General features: G+C 38.0%; 1 protein-coding gene across 1 annotated transcript in view; it reads left to right on the top strand.

The window, feature by feature from the left end:
- Itga2 (integrin subunit alpha 2) overlaps positions 1–18427 on the top strand; it is a 96484-nt gene that overhangs the window by 31087 nt on the left and 46970 nt on the right. The window contains exons 2-4 of the mRNA XM_076857700.2: positions 322–442; positions 14272–14381; positions 17356–17447. Of these exons, the coding sequence (XP_076713815.1) occupies positions 322–442; positions 14272–14381; positions 17356–17447 (323 nt within the window). The remainder of the gene's footprint in view (positions 1–321; positions 443–14271; positions 14382–17355; positions 17448–18427) is intronic.

Below are 18427 nucleotides of genomic sequence, written 5' to 3'. Positions count from 1 at the left end.
ATCATTCTCCAGCTATGAGGCACACTTACCTCTTAGAACCTCAGAAATCTCCATAAAAGAAAGTTAATATTGGTAACCATTTCCTAAATTTCTCTGATGATAGTTAAGATTATGCATATGAGGTATTTAGTGTGGTTTTTAGGACCTTGAGTAAATATTTCAGGCATAGGTATTACTTCTTGATAAATACTGAGAATTTATTTAAATTTAAATAAGGAGAATAATTATAAGCTCAATTTTTTTCAAGTGGGCTTCAACAATTATATTGCACACATTTTAACAAATTGCTAATATGGACTATGTTTTCATTTTTCTTAATAGGCATTTTAAGTTGTTGCTTGGCATACAATGTTGGTCTCCCAGAAGCAAAAATATTTTCCGGTCCTTCAAGTGAGCAGTTTGGCTATGCAGTGCAGCAGTTTATAAATCCAAAAGGCAACTGGTAAGAATATTCTTTTCTTTATGATTTGAATTAAAATACTATGTAAATTTAATATTTGATTCCAATTCTTATTAAAACGAGTATATGATTAGAAAAGTAATGGATAGCCCACAAATACTTTTAAATGAAGGATCTTGCTTTGAGAGTGACAACTGCAGATTGATAATTAATGGGATGGCATAATGATATTTTTTAAAAATACCTGGATAGAAAATTTTCTCTAAATATTTCATAGAAAATTTATAATACCAGTGTTGAGCATTAGATAGATCATAGATATTATCTTCATTTCCTATTCTATAAGTTGACGATTACTCATCTTTTAAAATAATGAGCTATCTAATACTATGTTGGGATCATTTCTAGATGGTAGAATTTCTCCCTAATTTTCTCCTTTATGTGACTTTGTCCACTTGCTTCATTCTAAGTTAGTCTTCCTCATGCCATGTTGTAAAGAATACTCACAAACAATTTTAGAAAGTTTACAAAGGTGTCTTTCTATAGTGTATTTAGTGCTTTCGTTTTTGCTCCCAAGCACCCCCTTCCAGTTTTTTAATACCAGGTAAGGATTACATTTATAAAACATAGTTTCTCTCCTTGATGCAAATCAACCACCTTCATAGAAATAGAAAGAAATATATATCCCCATTTGCCAGTTGAAGCTTCCCATAATAGCAAAGTAGATCAACTCAGGGAAAATCAGATTTTGAATAAAGTTTTTCCTCTGCCTTAATTGATGCCCGCTTATGAACAGAGTCATCTCAGCAGGCAGAGTGGCGTCTGATAGAAACCTTATCTCCCTGGAGCTTCAGTTTCTGATCACCCTCTAAAACACTTTCCCATGATTATAGGGAATGCTATTGGCTTATCAAATAAGAGCTACAATGTATAGCCTTTTGCATGTGAACTTATATTTGATGCTGTAAACAACTGAATTCAAATAAATAGTTTAAATTCAAGTTGTTTGCATGTTGGGGTCTGCCTGACTGTCTGTGTCATGAGGAAGCAAAATGAAATTAACATGAGAGAGGAGAAGTGTATTTCAGAAGGCAAGTTGGAGGAGGTGAATGGTGAGGTAGATTTAAGTGATGGTGATGAAGAGGCTGCAGGTGAATGTTAACTAATGGGAAGAGACTTGGAAAGCAAAGTATGCTGGAGATAGTCAATCAAATTGAAGGATAAGAATGGTTAAGTTGGAAAGATTAGTAATTGATTATTTAATCATTTGGAATATGACAGAGAGTTGCATCTCAACCAACTACTAGATTTTGCTTTGACAATCATAAAGTAGTAAGAAGGCTAGAAAGATGATATGGTCAGTGTATCCATCTTGGAATATAGCAAATGAAGTTGCTAATAACCTGCAATTTTACATGCCCAACCCTGTTCCCTTCTGCAGAATCCCATAATCCAATCCAGTCAACATCTCCACTTTAATACCTAATAGACACATCATACTTAAGAAAACACAACTATTTAATTTTTTGTGTCAGCTAAAGAGACCACAACACTTTGATTCCTTTCTTTCTCTGCTTCTACCTCATCCATAACTGAAACCTGTTGACCCATCACCAAAATGCATGAATGTCTGGCCATTGCCAACATCTCTCCAGCTGTTAACATGTTGGAAGCCAGCACTAGGTTCTGCAGATTCAGCTGTAACAACTTCTCCACCTGTCTCCTGCTTCCTTCTCACCCCTCTTTATTCCACACTCTTTTCTACCGTCAGTGTGAACTTATGTGTTTGTTTGTTTGTTTGTTTTAACTTCATTAGAAAGAATTAAAATTCCTTAAAGTTCCCTTCATGATCTGGTTCTGTAACCGGAATCTCACTCCCTGTCCCCAATGCCAATTAATGCCAATTTAATAATAAGGATATGGTTTTGATAAAAAGGAAAAAGAAGGTTTATTGCTTTGCTAGCAAAGGAGAAACACAGGGGACTCCTGTCCCAAAGGCTGTGACTCTCCCAGGGTGCTTTGATGGTGTGTTAGGATTCACTTGTTAATTTGTCACTTCCTCTGGTGGACATCTCCTTTCTGTGGAGCATAGATAATTCAGGGTGATCTTGTTCTCCACGGGGAGAGGGAGAAAAGGAAAAGGGAAAAAAAAATGTCCCTTTTAAAAATAAGCCTCAGAACTGTAGTCAAAAGGTGAGGTGGAAGACTGCTACAGTGCCAGCCTGCCTTTCCTACATTTTCTTCAGCCCTTGCTTCCTGTTTCCTATGCTTTGTGGGCTGTCTTTTGTTCCTTCAATACACAAAGGTCATTCCTGCTCCAAAACTTCTGCACATCCTTCTCCTGCCTGGAGAAATTTCCCTCCAAGATCTTCATTAGCTGGTTGGTTCTCATCTCTCAGTCTCAGTTGAGGCATCTGCTCCTCAGAAAACTGTCAGAATACACCTATGTATTTAGCACTTTCCCACACTTCAAAAGTGGGGCTGGTCTGAGGACAAGGTGGCATTGAGTTTGAGGTGATTCTTCTTAAGCAACAACTTTCCTGGGACAGGGAAGCTCTAAGAATAAAAGCCAGCATCATTAATAGATATTATCAGAGATAATAAGCCCATCATGGATTATAAGGGAGCCAAACCACGGGCCAAGTAGCAGGATGGAAATTGAGTAAGATCAGAAGGGACAAAGAGTTAAGAAGAACTTTTCCAGTTCTGGGAAAGTAAGAGGCAGCCATGTCTCCTTTCCCTCTGAAGGCTTCCTGCTAACCATTCAAGACCTGGTTAAAAGACAAGCCTGTTAGGAGTTTATAGTGAGATTCTGGTGCAAAACCCGGGAAAGCAGATATTTCTAAACCCTGCCTTGGCTATCCTAGAGCACTCAGAGAGATAGAAAAACATGGGACAATGGCTCCTGGGAGACAAGGATCCTCTCTGCCATCGGCGAGGCTAGTGCTTTTACTTCTAGAGTGGAGCTTTCTGGTAAGGTTCGACACTAAGCCTCTATCTAATTACTAGCTGGTGTGAGCATATCCCACCACACAAGACGGGGAGAAGGGCAAGCAGCTCTCTGCCCTGAAGGGGCTGAACCTCATGGAGGTGAGAAGTTGGTAGGAAAGAACCAGAGCTGACAGGCCTGTGAGTCCCTTCACTGATCTGGTCTACAGACAAAGAAAGAAGCCAAACCACAGGGCACAAGCTTCTAATTCACTGTGGACTGACATTATGGGAGGTGCAGAAATATAGAACTTGACTTTGAGGAAAGACAGGAATAATACAGAAGACAGAACTTAGTCCCAACACCTTGTATCAATAGTGTTGGTGTTATTTTGGTATCCCTAGCTACCTTAATTTAATAAGGCCGCATACACCAAAGGGACAAGGTTTCCTCATGATCCGTGTTATTAGCCCTGCCCTGCCAGCATTCCTTGTCCTGAGGGCAGAGCGGGGGCCAGGATCCAGGTCAGGGGATGATGGTGTTCCAGCACTGGAGCGGGCCACAGCTAGGACAGGCAGCACTCGGAATGCTCAAGGAAAATAATGTGAAATTTGGAGTCCAGAATTGCCTGTTTGTTTTGACAATTGGCACTGTTCCCTTCCCCACTGTTAATTTATGACAATTGCTCAGACATTATGGAAGTAGCAGATGTGAAAAGGACTGTGTAAATATTAACTTTTCTTCTGATACTAATCAAGTTAACTTTGGGCACAGAAAGGGGGATTACCATGAATTCCTTTAATAAACTATGCGTCTTTCTTCCCAGAATGTTTGCATATTATACGTGAACAGTGCAAGGGTGTGCGCGCGCGCACACACACACACACACACACACGCACACATCTTTGTTTTCTTTGCTCTCCTGGTGCCTGTTTTGAGTTGTGATTTTGCTTCCCTTTTTCCTTTGCCTTTACAAACTGTCTGAGCCCTGACTCTGTCTCTCAGCCTCTTTCTTCCCTCTAATGACCTGCTTAAGGCTCTAGTTTTGAGTTTTCTTAAATCACACTCCGTTGTGTCTAAAAACTACAATTTTAACTGTTTTATGTCTGTGTTTAAGAATTTATAGGCATATTTTACATCAAGATCTACCAGATTTTAACAAAATAATCTTGACTCTTTTACTAGTTTGGTTTATTAGGTTTTATTACACTGTGAACTTCCCTAGAAAAGAAAATAGTTGTGACATGGGTTTGGTCATTCTTGAGCCCTTTCAACAGTCGCAAGTGAGCTGGATAATATTAAAAGCAAGATAACCTCCAAAACTGAGCCCAGGAGCAGCCCCCTGGCTGCAGGTAAAACTGTGGTCTGGTCCTCTTTCAGGTTAGGCAGAGGCTACCATGCCTCCCCACCCCCAACCCCTGCCCCCAGCCCTTACTTTACATACAGGATGTTCCAAGGAGGATGATGCAATTGTATCACAAACAATCTACAAAGGATTGAGATATGTTTAAAATCATTTCCTGGAGCTTTTGGTGATACACACTGTTTCGGTTTGTGTAATCTGAAGGCCGGTCCCAGGAAGAAGCTGAGTTCATTATGACTCAAAAGCCATTGAAAACTACAATCACTGGTGTAATGAGGACTGACTGAGAACTAGGGGTATTTCCAGATGAAGAAGTGCATTTTTTCTTGTTCTGGCAGGGACTGGTGCCTTCTAGTTCCTTAAAAAGAAAGGAAAAATATAATGGATGTGTGTCATGGAAAAACAAGACAAAAATCCAGCTATATATGGACTCACATTATAGTTTTAACTTTTGAATTGAGACAAGTTTAATAAAGTTCTGTATGTAATACATGTAATACATAGTCTTCCACAAATATGTCTAGAAGAGAATTTAAAATAAGACTAAATAAAACATGCTCAATTTTATAGCAAACATCAAATATTATGTCATTTGTTATCTTGATAATAATAGTACCTAATATTTATTGAGCACCCTTTCTTGGCAAACATAACACTCATAATGATACTAGGAACTTATAAAATTATTATTCCTTTTGCAAAAGAAGGGCTTATGAAGTTTAGGTTGTTTGCTTAAGATTACAGAGCTAAGAAGTAATAAAGGTAAAGTAAATTAATGCAACATAAAAAAAGATGTGCCTAATGAACACATTTTTGTTTTTGTAGGTATCCAAGGAAATGACAGAATGTCACTGGCATATATAAATAATATCTAAATTTTATTTTAACATCAACTTTATACTGTAAGATAAAGTTTCAGAATTTTGTATTAACAATTCTGTTACTCAACTTATCCCATTAGTCTTCCACTGGCTTTACTGTTAGGTGTTGCTTGAGCAAGGATGCTGGTTACCAGGTACATTTGTACTCTCAGAAACATTCAAGTCCAGGTCCAGAGCAGGAGAGTTTTTCCTCATCTTCCTCACCACTCACTGGGTGACTTTGGAAAAGTCACACAACCTCTCTGGAGTACAAGAACACCTTCTTTACCAAATGGGAATATTATAAGCACATTTTGCAAGAATAAAAGTGAAGCACTTCAACAACAAAATCCTCCGCACATATATGAGCTACTCTTTTCAGCACTATGTAAAACAGAAAGAAAATCAGTTTTGTATAACTAGCTTCTCCTGTCTCTTCTCACCCTTTGCCCCTCAGCCATTTCTCATCTGTCATGGATTGGCTTCCATGAATATTGGATCCGTAATAGTCCATTTATTCTTGGCCAAGAATGCTATTTGATCCCCTTTCCAAAATAACCATGTCTTTGTCTTTCAATGTGACCTTTAAATATTAGCCAATTACATCCTTACCTTTATTCCCAAAGAGATACAATCCTCTTGGCATCAGATTGTCTTAGCAGTCCCATTTAACATGTTTACTCCATTTAATCACAGGGTTTGCTTTTATTTTAAATCCATAACATATATGGTCCTTTTTCCCATTAAATTTTAGTTATTTTTTACTAACATAACTTATTCCAATTTTTTTTATTCCACAAAGGTATTGGTATTCTGAGTAGAATATAGTCTCATAATTTTAAGTTTGAAAAAATATTGTCATTTTTAATAAATGATTATTATACTATTACCATGTAATTAAACCACCACTCAAAACCATCCATATTGGTATACAAAATAGCAAGTCTCCTATCAATAGTAATTTTCACTTACCTGGCAACAGGTGTAGGGTAAATGAAGAAGCAAGTGCCTTTCAGAACATAGGCCCCATGAACCACCCTACATCGGTTCACCTATACTTAGTGCATATTTAGCACACCACACATTTATTTACAATATACTTGCTGATTATTTTTTCACAAACTTTAAATATTATTAATGAATAACTTTTAAAATGCATTGGGCTAGTCACTATAAATTTAAAAATCTATAGCAGAGAAAAACACATTAAATATTCCTTGCTTTGACTTCCTTCTCCCTTCCTTCATTCTGAACACAAGTTTGTGTGTGCACCTACAAACACACCCATGTTGTGAATTGTACTTGGAGGAGAGTTGCTGCAGAATTCTGGAGCATGTCAATGCTCTGTGAAAATCCTCCATGCCTATTAGTTGTATAAGTTTAAACTTCCCTCTGTAGTGATGTATGAATGCCTGTTTCTAGAATAAGGTTCATGATGAGGGAGAAGGAGACTTACACACACAACCTCTGGTGTATGCTGATCTAAAACATTCCATCCATCTAAGTCCATCTAAAGAGGAATCTGGGACATGCTAAGTGGCACAGGTGGAAACTACTTGTTAATTTTTTGATAACCCAAATGATGAGGAAACCCATGAGTACGTCTTCTCTGAAAGACTTTTAAGCAGACATATTATGGTAGCAATAATCAGGGATTTGAAATGAAACAGCACTGTTACCCACCTGGGTTTGTAGCCACGAAGTCACTTGGAGTCAGTTTCATTTTATGACAGCAGAAATAGTTCTAACACTTCACCTCACAGAGTATTTATAAGCATCAAAGGAGAGAATGCACATAAAAAGTGCTTTATAAACTATAATGCAGTTTACGATGTTGTTGCTATTCCAATTTTTATCATGGATTAAAAACAACCATCTGTCAAAGCACCTTGTTGAAAGGTACTGACTCATGGGTTTTGATTTCTGAAATGTGGTGGTCTTAAAATCAAACCTCTCTCCCCAGGATAGGCCCAAGAATGATAATTTGTATCATCACAGTGCTTTATAGTGACCAGTGCAGCTTTTGATTTTAACTTCTAGAAAACTGCATGTTAGATGTATTGACATAATAATCAGTTTTTATGGATTCATTGGCTTCCAAGGCAAAAGCCAATTTGCAGGTTTTTTATGAAGCAAAACAATAGCTGAAGATGTTTTATCAGTAATAAGTGTGGTGGATTCTGCATGGAGACCCTGAAAGACCTCCAGGGTTTAGCCATCCATTCTGTAAGGAGGTGATTGACAGCCTCGGTCTGAGGCTTTTTTTTTTTTTTTTTTTGTACTTGAGATTGAACTCAGGGGCACTTAACCACTGAGCCACATCCCCATCCTTTTTTTTGTATTTTATTTAGAGACAGGGTCTCACTAAGTTGCTTAGGGCCTCGCTAAGTTGCTGTGGCTGGCTTTGAACTCACAATCCTCCTGCCTGACTCAAAATGATGCTTTAAATACTAAAACTGCTTTTCAACAAATGCCAAAGAGTTAAACTATTAAAATTGTAGTAGCAATATTTTCTAACAAAGACGTAAAAGGCGAACTCTCTTTACCCCATTCTCATTCTTTATAGATGAATTCTTTACATTACAAAGTCCTTTCATATTTACTATTAAGAAACAGTAGCCACCTAGGTCTTAATGGACACTGTGTTGGCAAATTTATAGTTATGCTGTAGGCCTGAGACCTCTGACATTAATTCAAATTAGTTATCTGCTATAGACTTCTAAGCTGATGTAAAACATCCCCTTGAATGTCTGACAGACATCTCAAAATTAAAATATCTCCCAGTGAACTCCTGGGAGTTCCCCTTCCAAAATCTTGCTCTGCTGATAATGTTTCCTTCATCTGATGGTCATGGCTCATTCTTTTTAGTTTCTCAGACAAAACTCTTAGGATCATCCTTGACTCACTCTCTCTTTCTCTTTTCTTTCCTTCCTTTTTTTCTTTCTTTCCTTATTTACTTATTTACTTACTTAATTTTCAATTCAAAGAACAACCCTACTTGTCCTCCTTTCACAATTTATCTTAAATAATGCCACTTCCACCAGCCCGCAGAAGCCCTCCAGCATCTCTGGCCTACAGTAGTACAGTCCCCTTCTAGATGCTTCACTTGCTTCTCCTTTGCTCCAAAATGATCATGTTCAACAGAGCAGCCTTCAAAATCTCCCAGCTTGGTCTGTGTCTGATCACATGACTGCTCTACTCACAACCCTGCAAAGGCTTTCTCATTTCACTCAGAGCAAAAGCTAAGGCTTCTAATTACTTATGATTTCTATATGGTCTGGCCCCATGACAACCTGATTCCATCTCATTTTATGCCTCTGTTCCAACCACAGGACTTTTGCACTTGCCATTCTCACAGCCTGAACTACTCCTTCATTTCTCTTATGGCCATTCCTTTACCTCCTTCAAATCTTTACTTTAATGTCCCCTTCTCAGGGAGCCCTTCCCTGGCCATTTTCATGAAGATTACACCATTCTCCACCCTATATTCGTAGTTTTTCCATTCTCATCCCCCTCCCAAAAGCACCAAAGTCAAGACCACATAATTTATTTACTTATTAGATTTACGGGCTGACTTCTCTAACTAGCATATAAGTCCATGAGGCCAACAATAATTTATTCACTAATATATCCCTACTGCCTAGAATGGAGTGTGGCCCATAGTAAGTCTGGCTCCCATGTACAGCCTCACAGGCTATATACTGCACAAGGTAAAGTTACTAAGTTTACATAAGAATAGTGCCCCTGGAGTTACGTGACATATCAACCCCATAGGAAATCAATAAAAATTGTTTGACTTGAATAAAACAAAATGTTTTGCCATACTATTTTAAGTACACCTCTGTAAGTAATCTCTAAAATATGTCTAGTATTGGAGGAACACTTGGAGAGTTTAGGGACCCATAGACCAAAGAAAGATATTTATAACAGCTCTTGGATTGTAGGTTTAAAACTACCCTACCTACACCACCATAAATACCACTTACCAACCAAACAAAGTATTTTGAATTCCACTGGAGGTGGGCAAATTGGCTATGTTTGGGGAGTCTATATAATCACTATTTTCCTACAAGATAATTGAACAGTTAGTGTTATTTAAAGTAGTCTTGGAAGAATTCCCAGTTTCACTGTAGGAAAAGAGTTTATATCTTGGGATTGGGTTTTGTTTTAAGAATCAGCACACAGGAACCATTTATTCAGCTCTTTTGTGTGGTTGAGATTAAACTCATTGCTTCAAAGAAGTTTTGCCTTATTTCAACAGAGTTTACCCACCAACACATCCTACTCCTCGGCGTTCTAACATTCTGTCCTGATGCATCTATTCCTGCTACAGCTGATTGCGTAAACATTTACAGATACTTATACCAGACTCCCCCACTTCCCGCCTGTTCATTCAAGAATGCTGCAATTCCCTGGCAGTGGCCTCAGGCAGTGTCATAGACTGTCCTCCTTAGAATGAGTTGTGAGACACCAGACTTCACCAAGGCCTCACTGGTGGGAAGAGGAGACTCTGCTGGGACCTTTCAGTGAAGGGTGTGTCCGGTGGCTTTGGAAACCTCCAGAGTCACTACCATGACTGCTTTTGTTTATTTATCTTTTTAATTAATTAATTAATTTTAATTAGGTACATATGATAGCTGAATGCATTTTGATTCCTTGTGCACAATTGCAGCACAACTTTTCATTTCTCTGGTTGTACACCATGTAGCGTCACACCACATATGCAATCATACATGTCCCTAGGGTAATGATGTCCATCTCATTCCACCATCTTTCCTGCCCCCATGCACCATCCCCAACCCTCCCTCCCCTTTGTCCAGTCAAAGTTCCTCCATATTTTCCATGCACCCCCCCACACCCCATTGTGTATCATCATCCACTTATCAGAAAGAATATTCAGCCTTTGTTTTGGGGGGATTGGCTTACTTCGCTTAGCGTGATATTCTCCACTCCATCCATTTACCTGCTAATGCCATAATTTAGATGCCCTTCAATAGATGAATGGATAAAGAAACTGTGGTATATATACACAATAGAATGTTACTCAGCATTAAAAGAGAATAAATTTATGGAGGCTACTTTTAATGGGCTACCTAATATTTAAGGGACGAGTTGTGTATGGTGACATCCTTGGTCTTTAATAGTCACTGGAATAGCCTGGTTTTCCACTGTTTCCTGTGGTCCTGTGTTAAGAGTTTATGGTATCATGATACTGTCAGAAATTTATTCCTACTTATTTGAATTCTTTCAGAGAATTTCAAGAGCTTTCCCAACCTCCTTGCTAAATGGTACACATTGTACAAATTCATGCCTTTCTCCTAGTCCTGTCTGATTAACTTAAAAGGGCCATGATTCTCATAGGGGAGTGGCGATGTCATAGCCCCTGGAAGTTCAAGGTTACCAGATCCTGAGTTTCTGGGTGAGGTGGGGAGAGGTGAGAAGGCCAGTACCCAGGAAATGTTTGGTGCACAGGAAACAGCCAATGCAGTATAAGTCTCCAGTGGTGCAGTCTTACTGCTGAGGTCCTTAGGAACAAAATGCTTAAGTCTCCCATCAGAAACATTTGACTTTTGTTTCTCAGTGTGTGTCTCTTTGGCTGTGGTGAGGACTGTGGAAAGGTAGTCACCTGAATTATCACATTTGTTATTTTCAGAATGTATCCTGTCTTCATCTGCCATTGAAAACTGTAGCCTGGGCCCCACTATGTGGATGAGCCCTCACAGGGTGGCCCTAGCAGGTATCTGGTCTGCAACCCCCTTCTATGCCACCCAGCCATATATTCAGGTTCAGTAAGTGTGACCTGACTGTCCTTCCGGGTTTCTACTCCATGCTAAGTTCTAGAATCCAGCTCCTCTGTTCAGATTGGTTTCCCTCTCTGGGCCCTCTGTCAGGCCTCCATGCAGCCAAGAGAAAGAAGAGCTTAAAACATTACGAATTTGGGTTTCAGAACTGGGCATACTTGGCTCCCACTAGCCATTTGATCATGAATAAGTTGCTTGTCTCTTCCTGTCTCAGTGGTTGCACCCATAAAATGGAGATATAATTTCAGACTTACTTTGCAGACTAAATCAAATAATGTTTGGAAAGCCTTGCACCCACTACAAAATGTTGTAAAATTTGCTGTAATTAATAGGAAGTCCCAGCATCCCAAGGGGCAGAGTCACACTTCTTTCTATAAGTTGCTATTTTCTTCCCTACACATACATCATAGTTAGCTTTTGTCAAAAACAAAAACAAAAAAACTCAACTTTGCTGCATAGTAGATATGTGGAGGCCGAATCAGGAACAGCTGTCAGAACAGTAATGCTGTGTATCTTCCACTTGACTGGGTTGATTTTTTTTCACCTCTTTTTAAAAATGTTTTGACTTCACTTGGGAGGAAAAATGTCATCACCTGAATTATCACACTTGCTATTTCTGGAATATATCCTGTCCTTAACTGTCATGGCAAATTGTAGCCTGGGCCCCACCATGTGATGAGCTCTCACAGGGTGGCCCTGGCACATAGAATAGATAGATAGATAGAGATAGATAGATATATATATATATATATAGAGAGAGAGAGAGAGAGAAGATGTACATTACAACAGAATTAAGAATTTTCTACTTTACCTCAACCAACACAAAGTTCCTAATAGTGGAGAATCATTTATTTATTGGTATATTTTTTCATTCATTGGATCCAATGGTAGTTATTCAGTCCTATAGTCACAGAGTGCCCAACCCTCTATACCTTTCATTTCTGATGAGGAATTTAATCCTCAGAATTGGAGGGGCCAGAGGGACTTCCTGGAGGAAGTAGTGTCTAACAAGAGACCTAACTAATGAGTAGAACTTACCAGGCAGGAGACAGCATGAGTGAAGTTTTGGAAGCAAGAGAGAACCTGATGTGGAGGACCTGAATTCAATATGCCTAAAACATCAGAGCTTCAGGAAGGTGCAGGGAAGACACAGGGTTGGAGAAGAAAGCAGGAGGCCATTCTCTCTCCTCCTTACACTTCAGCATATGCCCAGCACACAGTCAGAGGAACGCTGTGCAGCTCCACCATCAACAGACCCTGAGGAAGTATACAGTGCTGATGGAAAAGAGTTTTCACAGCACAGAGACTTTATGAGATTCCTGGTTTCCTCCAAATGGTCATGACTTTGAAGAACACCAGATATGCTCACACATGCATTCCAAGCCCTGCCTCTTAGTCCCTTCCTCCACCAAAGTGAATGTGGAAATTTGATAACATCCAGCATGAAGATTTCTATCTTTCTCAAAAATCTTAAAACTATATGCCTGGGACTGTTGTAATCTTGACCATGGGTAATACTTTAATAGATAAATTATGCAAAATTGTTTCCTCAGAAGACAAAAATGTTTCAGTTCTAACCTAATCAAATTTAACTGAATTGAAGTATCCAAGAATGTTCTGTAATTTTATGAGATGAGCAAGGCAAGAAGCTTATGACCAAACTGAAGCTATCTCTCACCCTTGAATGTTCATTTTTTTTTTTTTTGCATCCTTTGACCATTTAAAAATGTATTCCACAAGGGAGCTAAGTCTTTCAGTTCATCCATATGATATTTTACTTGTCATGTATTTTAAGCAGGTTTACTAGCTTTTTGAAAAAAAAAAACAACTTCTATAGCATTTAGGATGGGGACCATGTTTAAATGTTACTGACAAATTATTCAGAAGGGTCATGAAAGAATTTAAATTTCATAGATAACCTAATTCTTCCCAGCTTTGACAAAAACAAAAACATTGAAGCAAATTATGCTTTCTTAGTAACTAAATGAACAATTAACCTGTTACAGTTTTCTAAATATCAAAATGTTACATGGGCTCTTTCTGTCCAATTATCTGTTGTCAGAAACATCAGGTGAGGGTTTCTGGAGGGAAACACATACTCTCTAGTTAGAGAAGCTCTGCAGGAAGTGAAACTAACCAAAGGAAGGATGTGAGCACCAGCTTCATCCTGCATTCTAGATATACACACTTTGTTAGAGTAGACCCCCATGATACATTTGTTCTATGTTTTTGCTAAATATCCCATTATAAATAAACTTGAAGTCACCTAGATAATTCCTTAGCTCCCTAAGTCAGCTAACATACAACAGAGCTTAGGGTGTATAAAAACTCAACCAAAGTCTCTTAGATTTTAACATGATTTCATTCTTGAGAGCTCTGCTATCTGATATGGCTGCTTCTATCACATGTGGCTGTTTAGTATTTAAATATTACTTGTCCATATTGAGATGTGCTCCAAGTAGAGAATGCACACTGAACATCAAAGACTTAGCAAGGGGAAACAAAAGAACAAAAAATAACTCATTCATAATTTTTTATAGTGACATGTACATATTGGGTTAAGTAAAATAGAGAATTAATCTCACTTTATTTTTAAAAATCCTATTATCATATTACTACTTGAAAATTTGAAATGACCTATGTGCTCACATTTTGTGGCTTGCATTGTGTGTCTCTTGGAGATCTCCCCTGTGGAGAGACCTCCCAGGTGAGTCTTAAAGCAACCATATTGCACACATTCATTAAGGATCTTGATTGGCTAAGAAGAAAGAAAGCAGCTCAAATTATAACAAACGTCAATCGATATAAAAAAATTAAAATGGTTTTATTTTTGTTTTGTTTTTACTGATTTTTGGTCAGTTTTATCTGTAAGAAAATAAATGTGTTATGATTACTGAAAAACAAAACCCTGTTTCTAGGTTACTGGTTGGTTCACCCTGGAGTGGTTTTCCTAAGAACCGAATGGGAGATGTGTACAAATGCCCTGTCGACCTGTCCACCGCTACCTGTGAAAAACTGAATTTGCAAAGTAAGTTGTAATTAGCAAAGTTATTCTTCGTAAACAGAAAAAATATTCATCATAGACTCAACTGAAAAATGACAGCAAAAAAAAAATCACTGTTCTGCCTTAAAGAAAAGTGGGCAGCTTTAGACCTTTATCTCTTCAGTCAGGTAAGGCCCAGCTGAATCCAAATTTCCAAAACAATTTGAAGACCTGATTTAACAGTATGCATCCAAAATGTACAAGCACCTCCTGGATCATTTATCCCAGACCATAGGCAAGTTTCCTTCAATATTTAGGATTATATTGCTGATTACTTTCAGAAATCTGAGACTCTTCATATCTCTCTCCCTCCTCTTTCCAAAACAAGCCATTCAGTATGGAAACATCAGTTCTAGGGTTGATGGGACCTTCCAAGAAAAACCTTGTTGTTATTTATGTCTAAGTGATTGCATTCTAATAGAAAACTCATAATATGGAATTATTTGTTGTTTTAACTCTCCATATCGCAGATGCTTTCTAATATTAAAAAAAAAAACACACACACTAAAAATGCAAGGCTACAAAAGTAAATGAGTGGACTGGTGATATAGCTCAGTTCCTGCTTACCTCACATGCACAAGGCCCTGGGTTCAATCCCAGTACTACGAAAATAAATAAAAAATAAATGTAAATGACTGATATTTCCAGACATTAGTTTCTGAAGCAAGTAAAAGCCATTCAATTTGATCATGATCGTGTTAGCAGCAGCATCAAAACAAACAAAAACAGCACAGAGGAACATAGAGTTGTCCTGGAGGATTAAGGGATGAAATGAGAAAATAAAGTGTTATGAAAACCAAGGGAAAGAGGTTTCAAAAATAGCAAGTAAGAATGAGAAGCAAAAGTGGGTGTGTTTCTTCACATCTGTGTTTATCTAATTTCTAGTGTAATTTCTAGAACGTAGTAGGGACTTTAATGAACATATCTCCAGTAAAGTGGGAGGGGTATCAGTGGTGTCAACACTTCAGAGGTAAAAAAGGACTGAGGACTCAGGAAACACCTTCTGCTTACTTAAGAGGTTGTGGCTGGTGAAGATCAGGGTTCTCCAAGCATTTTGAACACTTGTCATACTTGTATTTTTTAATAATCAAAATATATACATTATTAGTGAGTTTTAAAAGATTTTATTACATAGTTAAATAGTTTAAGTATATCACCTTTAATGTGTCATATCAACCTTTACCCTTAACTTTGGAACACTTAGCCTTGATGTGTATGTTTAATATGCTTTCAAGCTACACACATGTACTGACATATTATCTTAATAATGCATTTACCTAAAAGATACATTTAAAGCATAAAAATATACATTCAAAAAATTCTGCTATTTTCTTTCTGTACTACAGCAAATTAATTATATTTTGTGTGCCTCCTTCACCTGGACTATAAATTCAGTAACACTGAGGGGAGAAACAGATGAAGAATTTAGGAATGGATGAGTAGTGGACCAAGACTAGGTGAAAGTTAACCTGCTTTTCAGGAGGTGAACACAGAAGGAGCCCTGGGAAAGCAGTTCTCCAGGATAGCAAGATTGAAAGATCCTTGGAGTAAAAAAGAGATGCTCTTATTGTAGGAGAGTGTCAGGGGGTAGCAAAAGGGAAATGATTATTATTTAGAAATATAATTAATTGAGAGGGATAAATGGTACTTGGGGAAATGAGTCTTAGAATGCTTTCTTCTCTAAGCAGGTGGGGAAAAGTAGGAGTTCTAGGATGATCCTGTGTGAGGATGAAGAAAAATGGAAGTTACCCTGCAGGTGTGATTCCTCCTCTCTGTAGTAGACAGGTTATTCACTGAGAGTGGCAGGATGGGGCTTGAAGTTAGAGGCTCCAGAAGATAGGAGAGGCTTTGCAACAGTCACCTGGGAAATAAGGAAGGAATCCTGTCGGGAGCCGCTCTGGATAGAGCTATGTGCACACCTTTAAGTCCTGAGTAAAGGGGTACTGAACAGTTATTGCACCCTGCAATACATTGGACTTCACCTCTGCTCGGATAATGAGGTGTGGCTCCAGGAGTTGGGGTCACCAGGTGGGGTTGAGTTACACCCACCTATTCCTTTGTAATCCTACTCCTTGACCTTTTTCGGATAGAATGCTCCATGGAATAGCACCCCCAATAAAAGGTGAGCTTCAGAACGTGCTCCTCCCCTCTCTCATCAGCCTCTGGTGTCTTTCTCTTGCCCCACTTTGTGGGAGCCTGAGGCCGGGATCCGGGAAAACCATCCTGAATCTCAGAAAAGATATTCCATGTTTGCTAGTCTTTTCGTGTCACCCCAAATTGACTCAAGTGACTTTGGTTCAGTAGCGCGCTCTGGATAGAGGCTACAGAATCCAACTAAGATTAAATAAAAGTGATAAAGATGGCTTAGCCAAGATTAGAGAACATAAGCAATGGACATTATTATAGACCATTGCAAAGTTCAATACTTCAAAACTGGATCCAACAGGTGATGCCTTAGTTCAGACAGAGAGAAGAGGTTAGAGAGATTCATTTATTATTTTTACCTGTCTCACGATTTTCTTTAAAAATTCACCCACTCCTTTGAGCCAAATTCTATCAAATGGCATTCTCTGATAACACTTTAAGGATATTTTAACTATCCAGGAAGAAAAAATAAATAAATAAAAGCATCAGATAGAGCCCACTTGATTTTGGAAAGGTAGAGTTGGCATATGAACAAATGATATCCTTCCATGTATTTTGTTTAGCCAGAAGACTGTTTGTAAAACACTTGGATTTAAAAGGCCCTCCCTGATAGCCTTCAGTCTCACACACTAAAATGAGCTGTCAAAGCTCCAAAGGATTCTCATTTCCTACATTTCATTACATAACACAAACTCTGGACATATAATACTAAATCCAATACTACATGTAAACATGGGTGTGCCTTTTTAAAATAATCTTAGAGTAAATGTAAAGATTTAATCACTTTTTAAAAAAATCTCTTTCCCTCTAAAAGCTTCAACAAGAATTCCAAATGTTACTGAGATAAAAACCAACATGAACCTCGGCTTGACCCTCAAACGGAACATGGGAACTGGAGGGTTTCTTGTAAGTATTTACTTCTCAGATCCTCTTTCCTCTTGAAAAAGTTTGTAGTCAGTGTCTTCTCACCATCCCCCACCATCAAGTCAAGTCTTCAGATTTAAACAGCAGAGCTTGCTTTTGGATCAGTTATGCTATTTGAATATCCAATGCAAATAACAGTCTGTTGATGTGTGAACCTCTTAGATAGTCAACAAAACCATTATCACAGGATTTAAAAAAAAAAAAAAAAAAGCGGGGGGGATTTTCCCACCTTGATTCCTTACCCTTGGTATATATGCTTAGTACTCAATGATAACATCAAAATCCCACGTCTCATTTCTGCTTTCTAAAAGAACCTTCAAGTTGAGTGCTATTAATTAAGGGAGTAGGTTTCAAAGCTAATGAATATTTTTGTTTTCAATCGTTTACTATTGGTTGGCTCATCTGATGATATTTAAAGAATGGTACACTTTTTATCATATTTTATGTCTTATTTGGTTTCTAAAATGCTATGAAAAATATCACTTATCAATAAAATAAAATGTCATTTTAGGGCTGGGGCTGTAGCTCAGTGGCAGAGTGCTTGCCTCGCATGCGTGAGGCACTGGATTTGATCCTCAGCACATCATAAAAATAAATAAATAAGGGATCTGGGGTTGTGGCTCAGTGGTAGAGTGCTTGGCTAGCATGTGTGACTGAGTTCAATCCTCAACACTTCATATAAATAAATGAAGGTCCATCACCTCCTAATAAAATATTTTACAATAAACAAACAAACAAACAAAAAAGGCATCCTGTCCATCTACAATTACCAAATTTTTTTTAAAAATGCCTTTTTCAACAAGTGGTCTGATGACAACTAATTCGTTAATAACTTTAATATACCAAAGGAAAAACAAACCTATCAAGTGACTTTAAAAAGTTATTATTAAAGAAAAACTAGAAGAAAATGGAAATTTTCTTTAATGGAAATTTTTTGAAGGAGAGAATTTCTGAGCTTAGAA

The sequence above is a fragment of the Callospermophilus lateralis genome, chromosome 5 (genome assembly GCF_048772815.1).
Source record: "Callospermophilus lateralis isolate mCalLat2 chromosome 5, mCalLat2.hap1, whole genome shotgun sequence".
NCBI lineage: Eukaryota > Metazoa > Chordata > Mammalia > Rodentia > Sciuridae > Callospermophilus > Callospermophilus lateralis.
The sequence above is the reverse complement of the archived record's forward strand: the minus strand, read 5'-3'. Positions and strand labels throughout refer to the sequence as shown.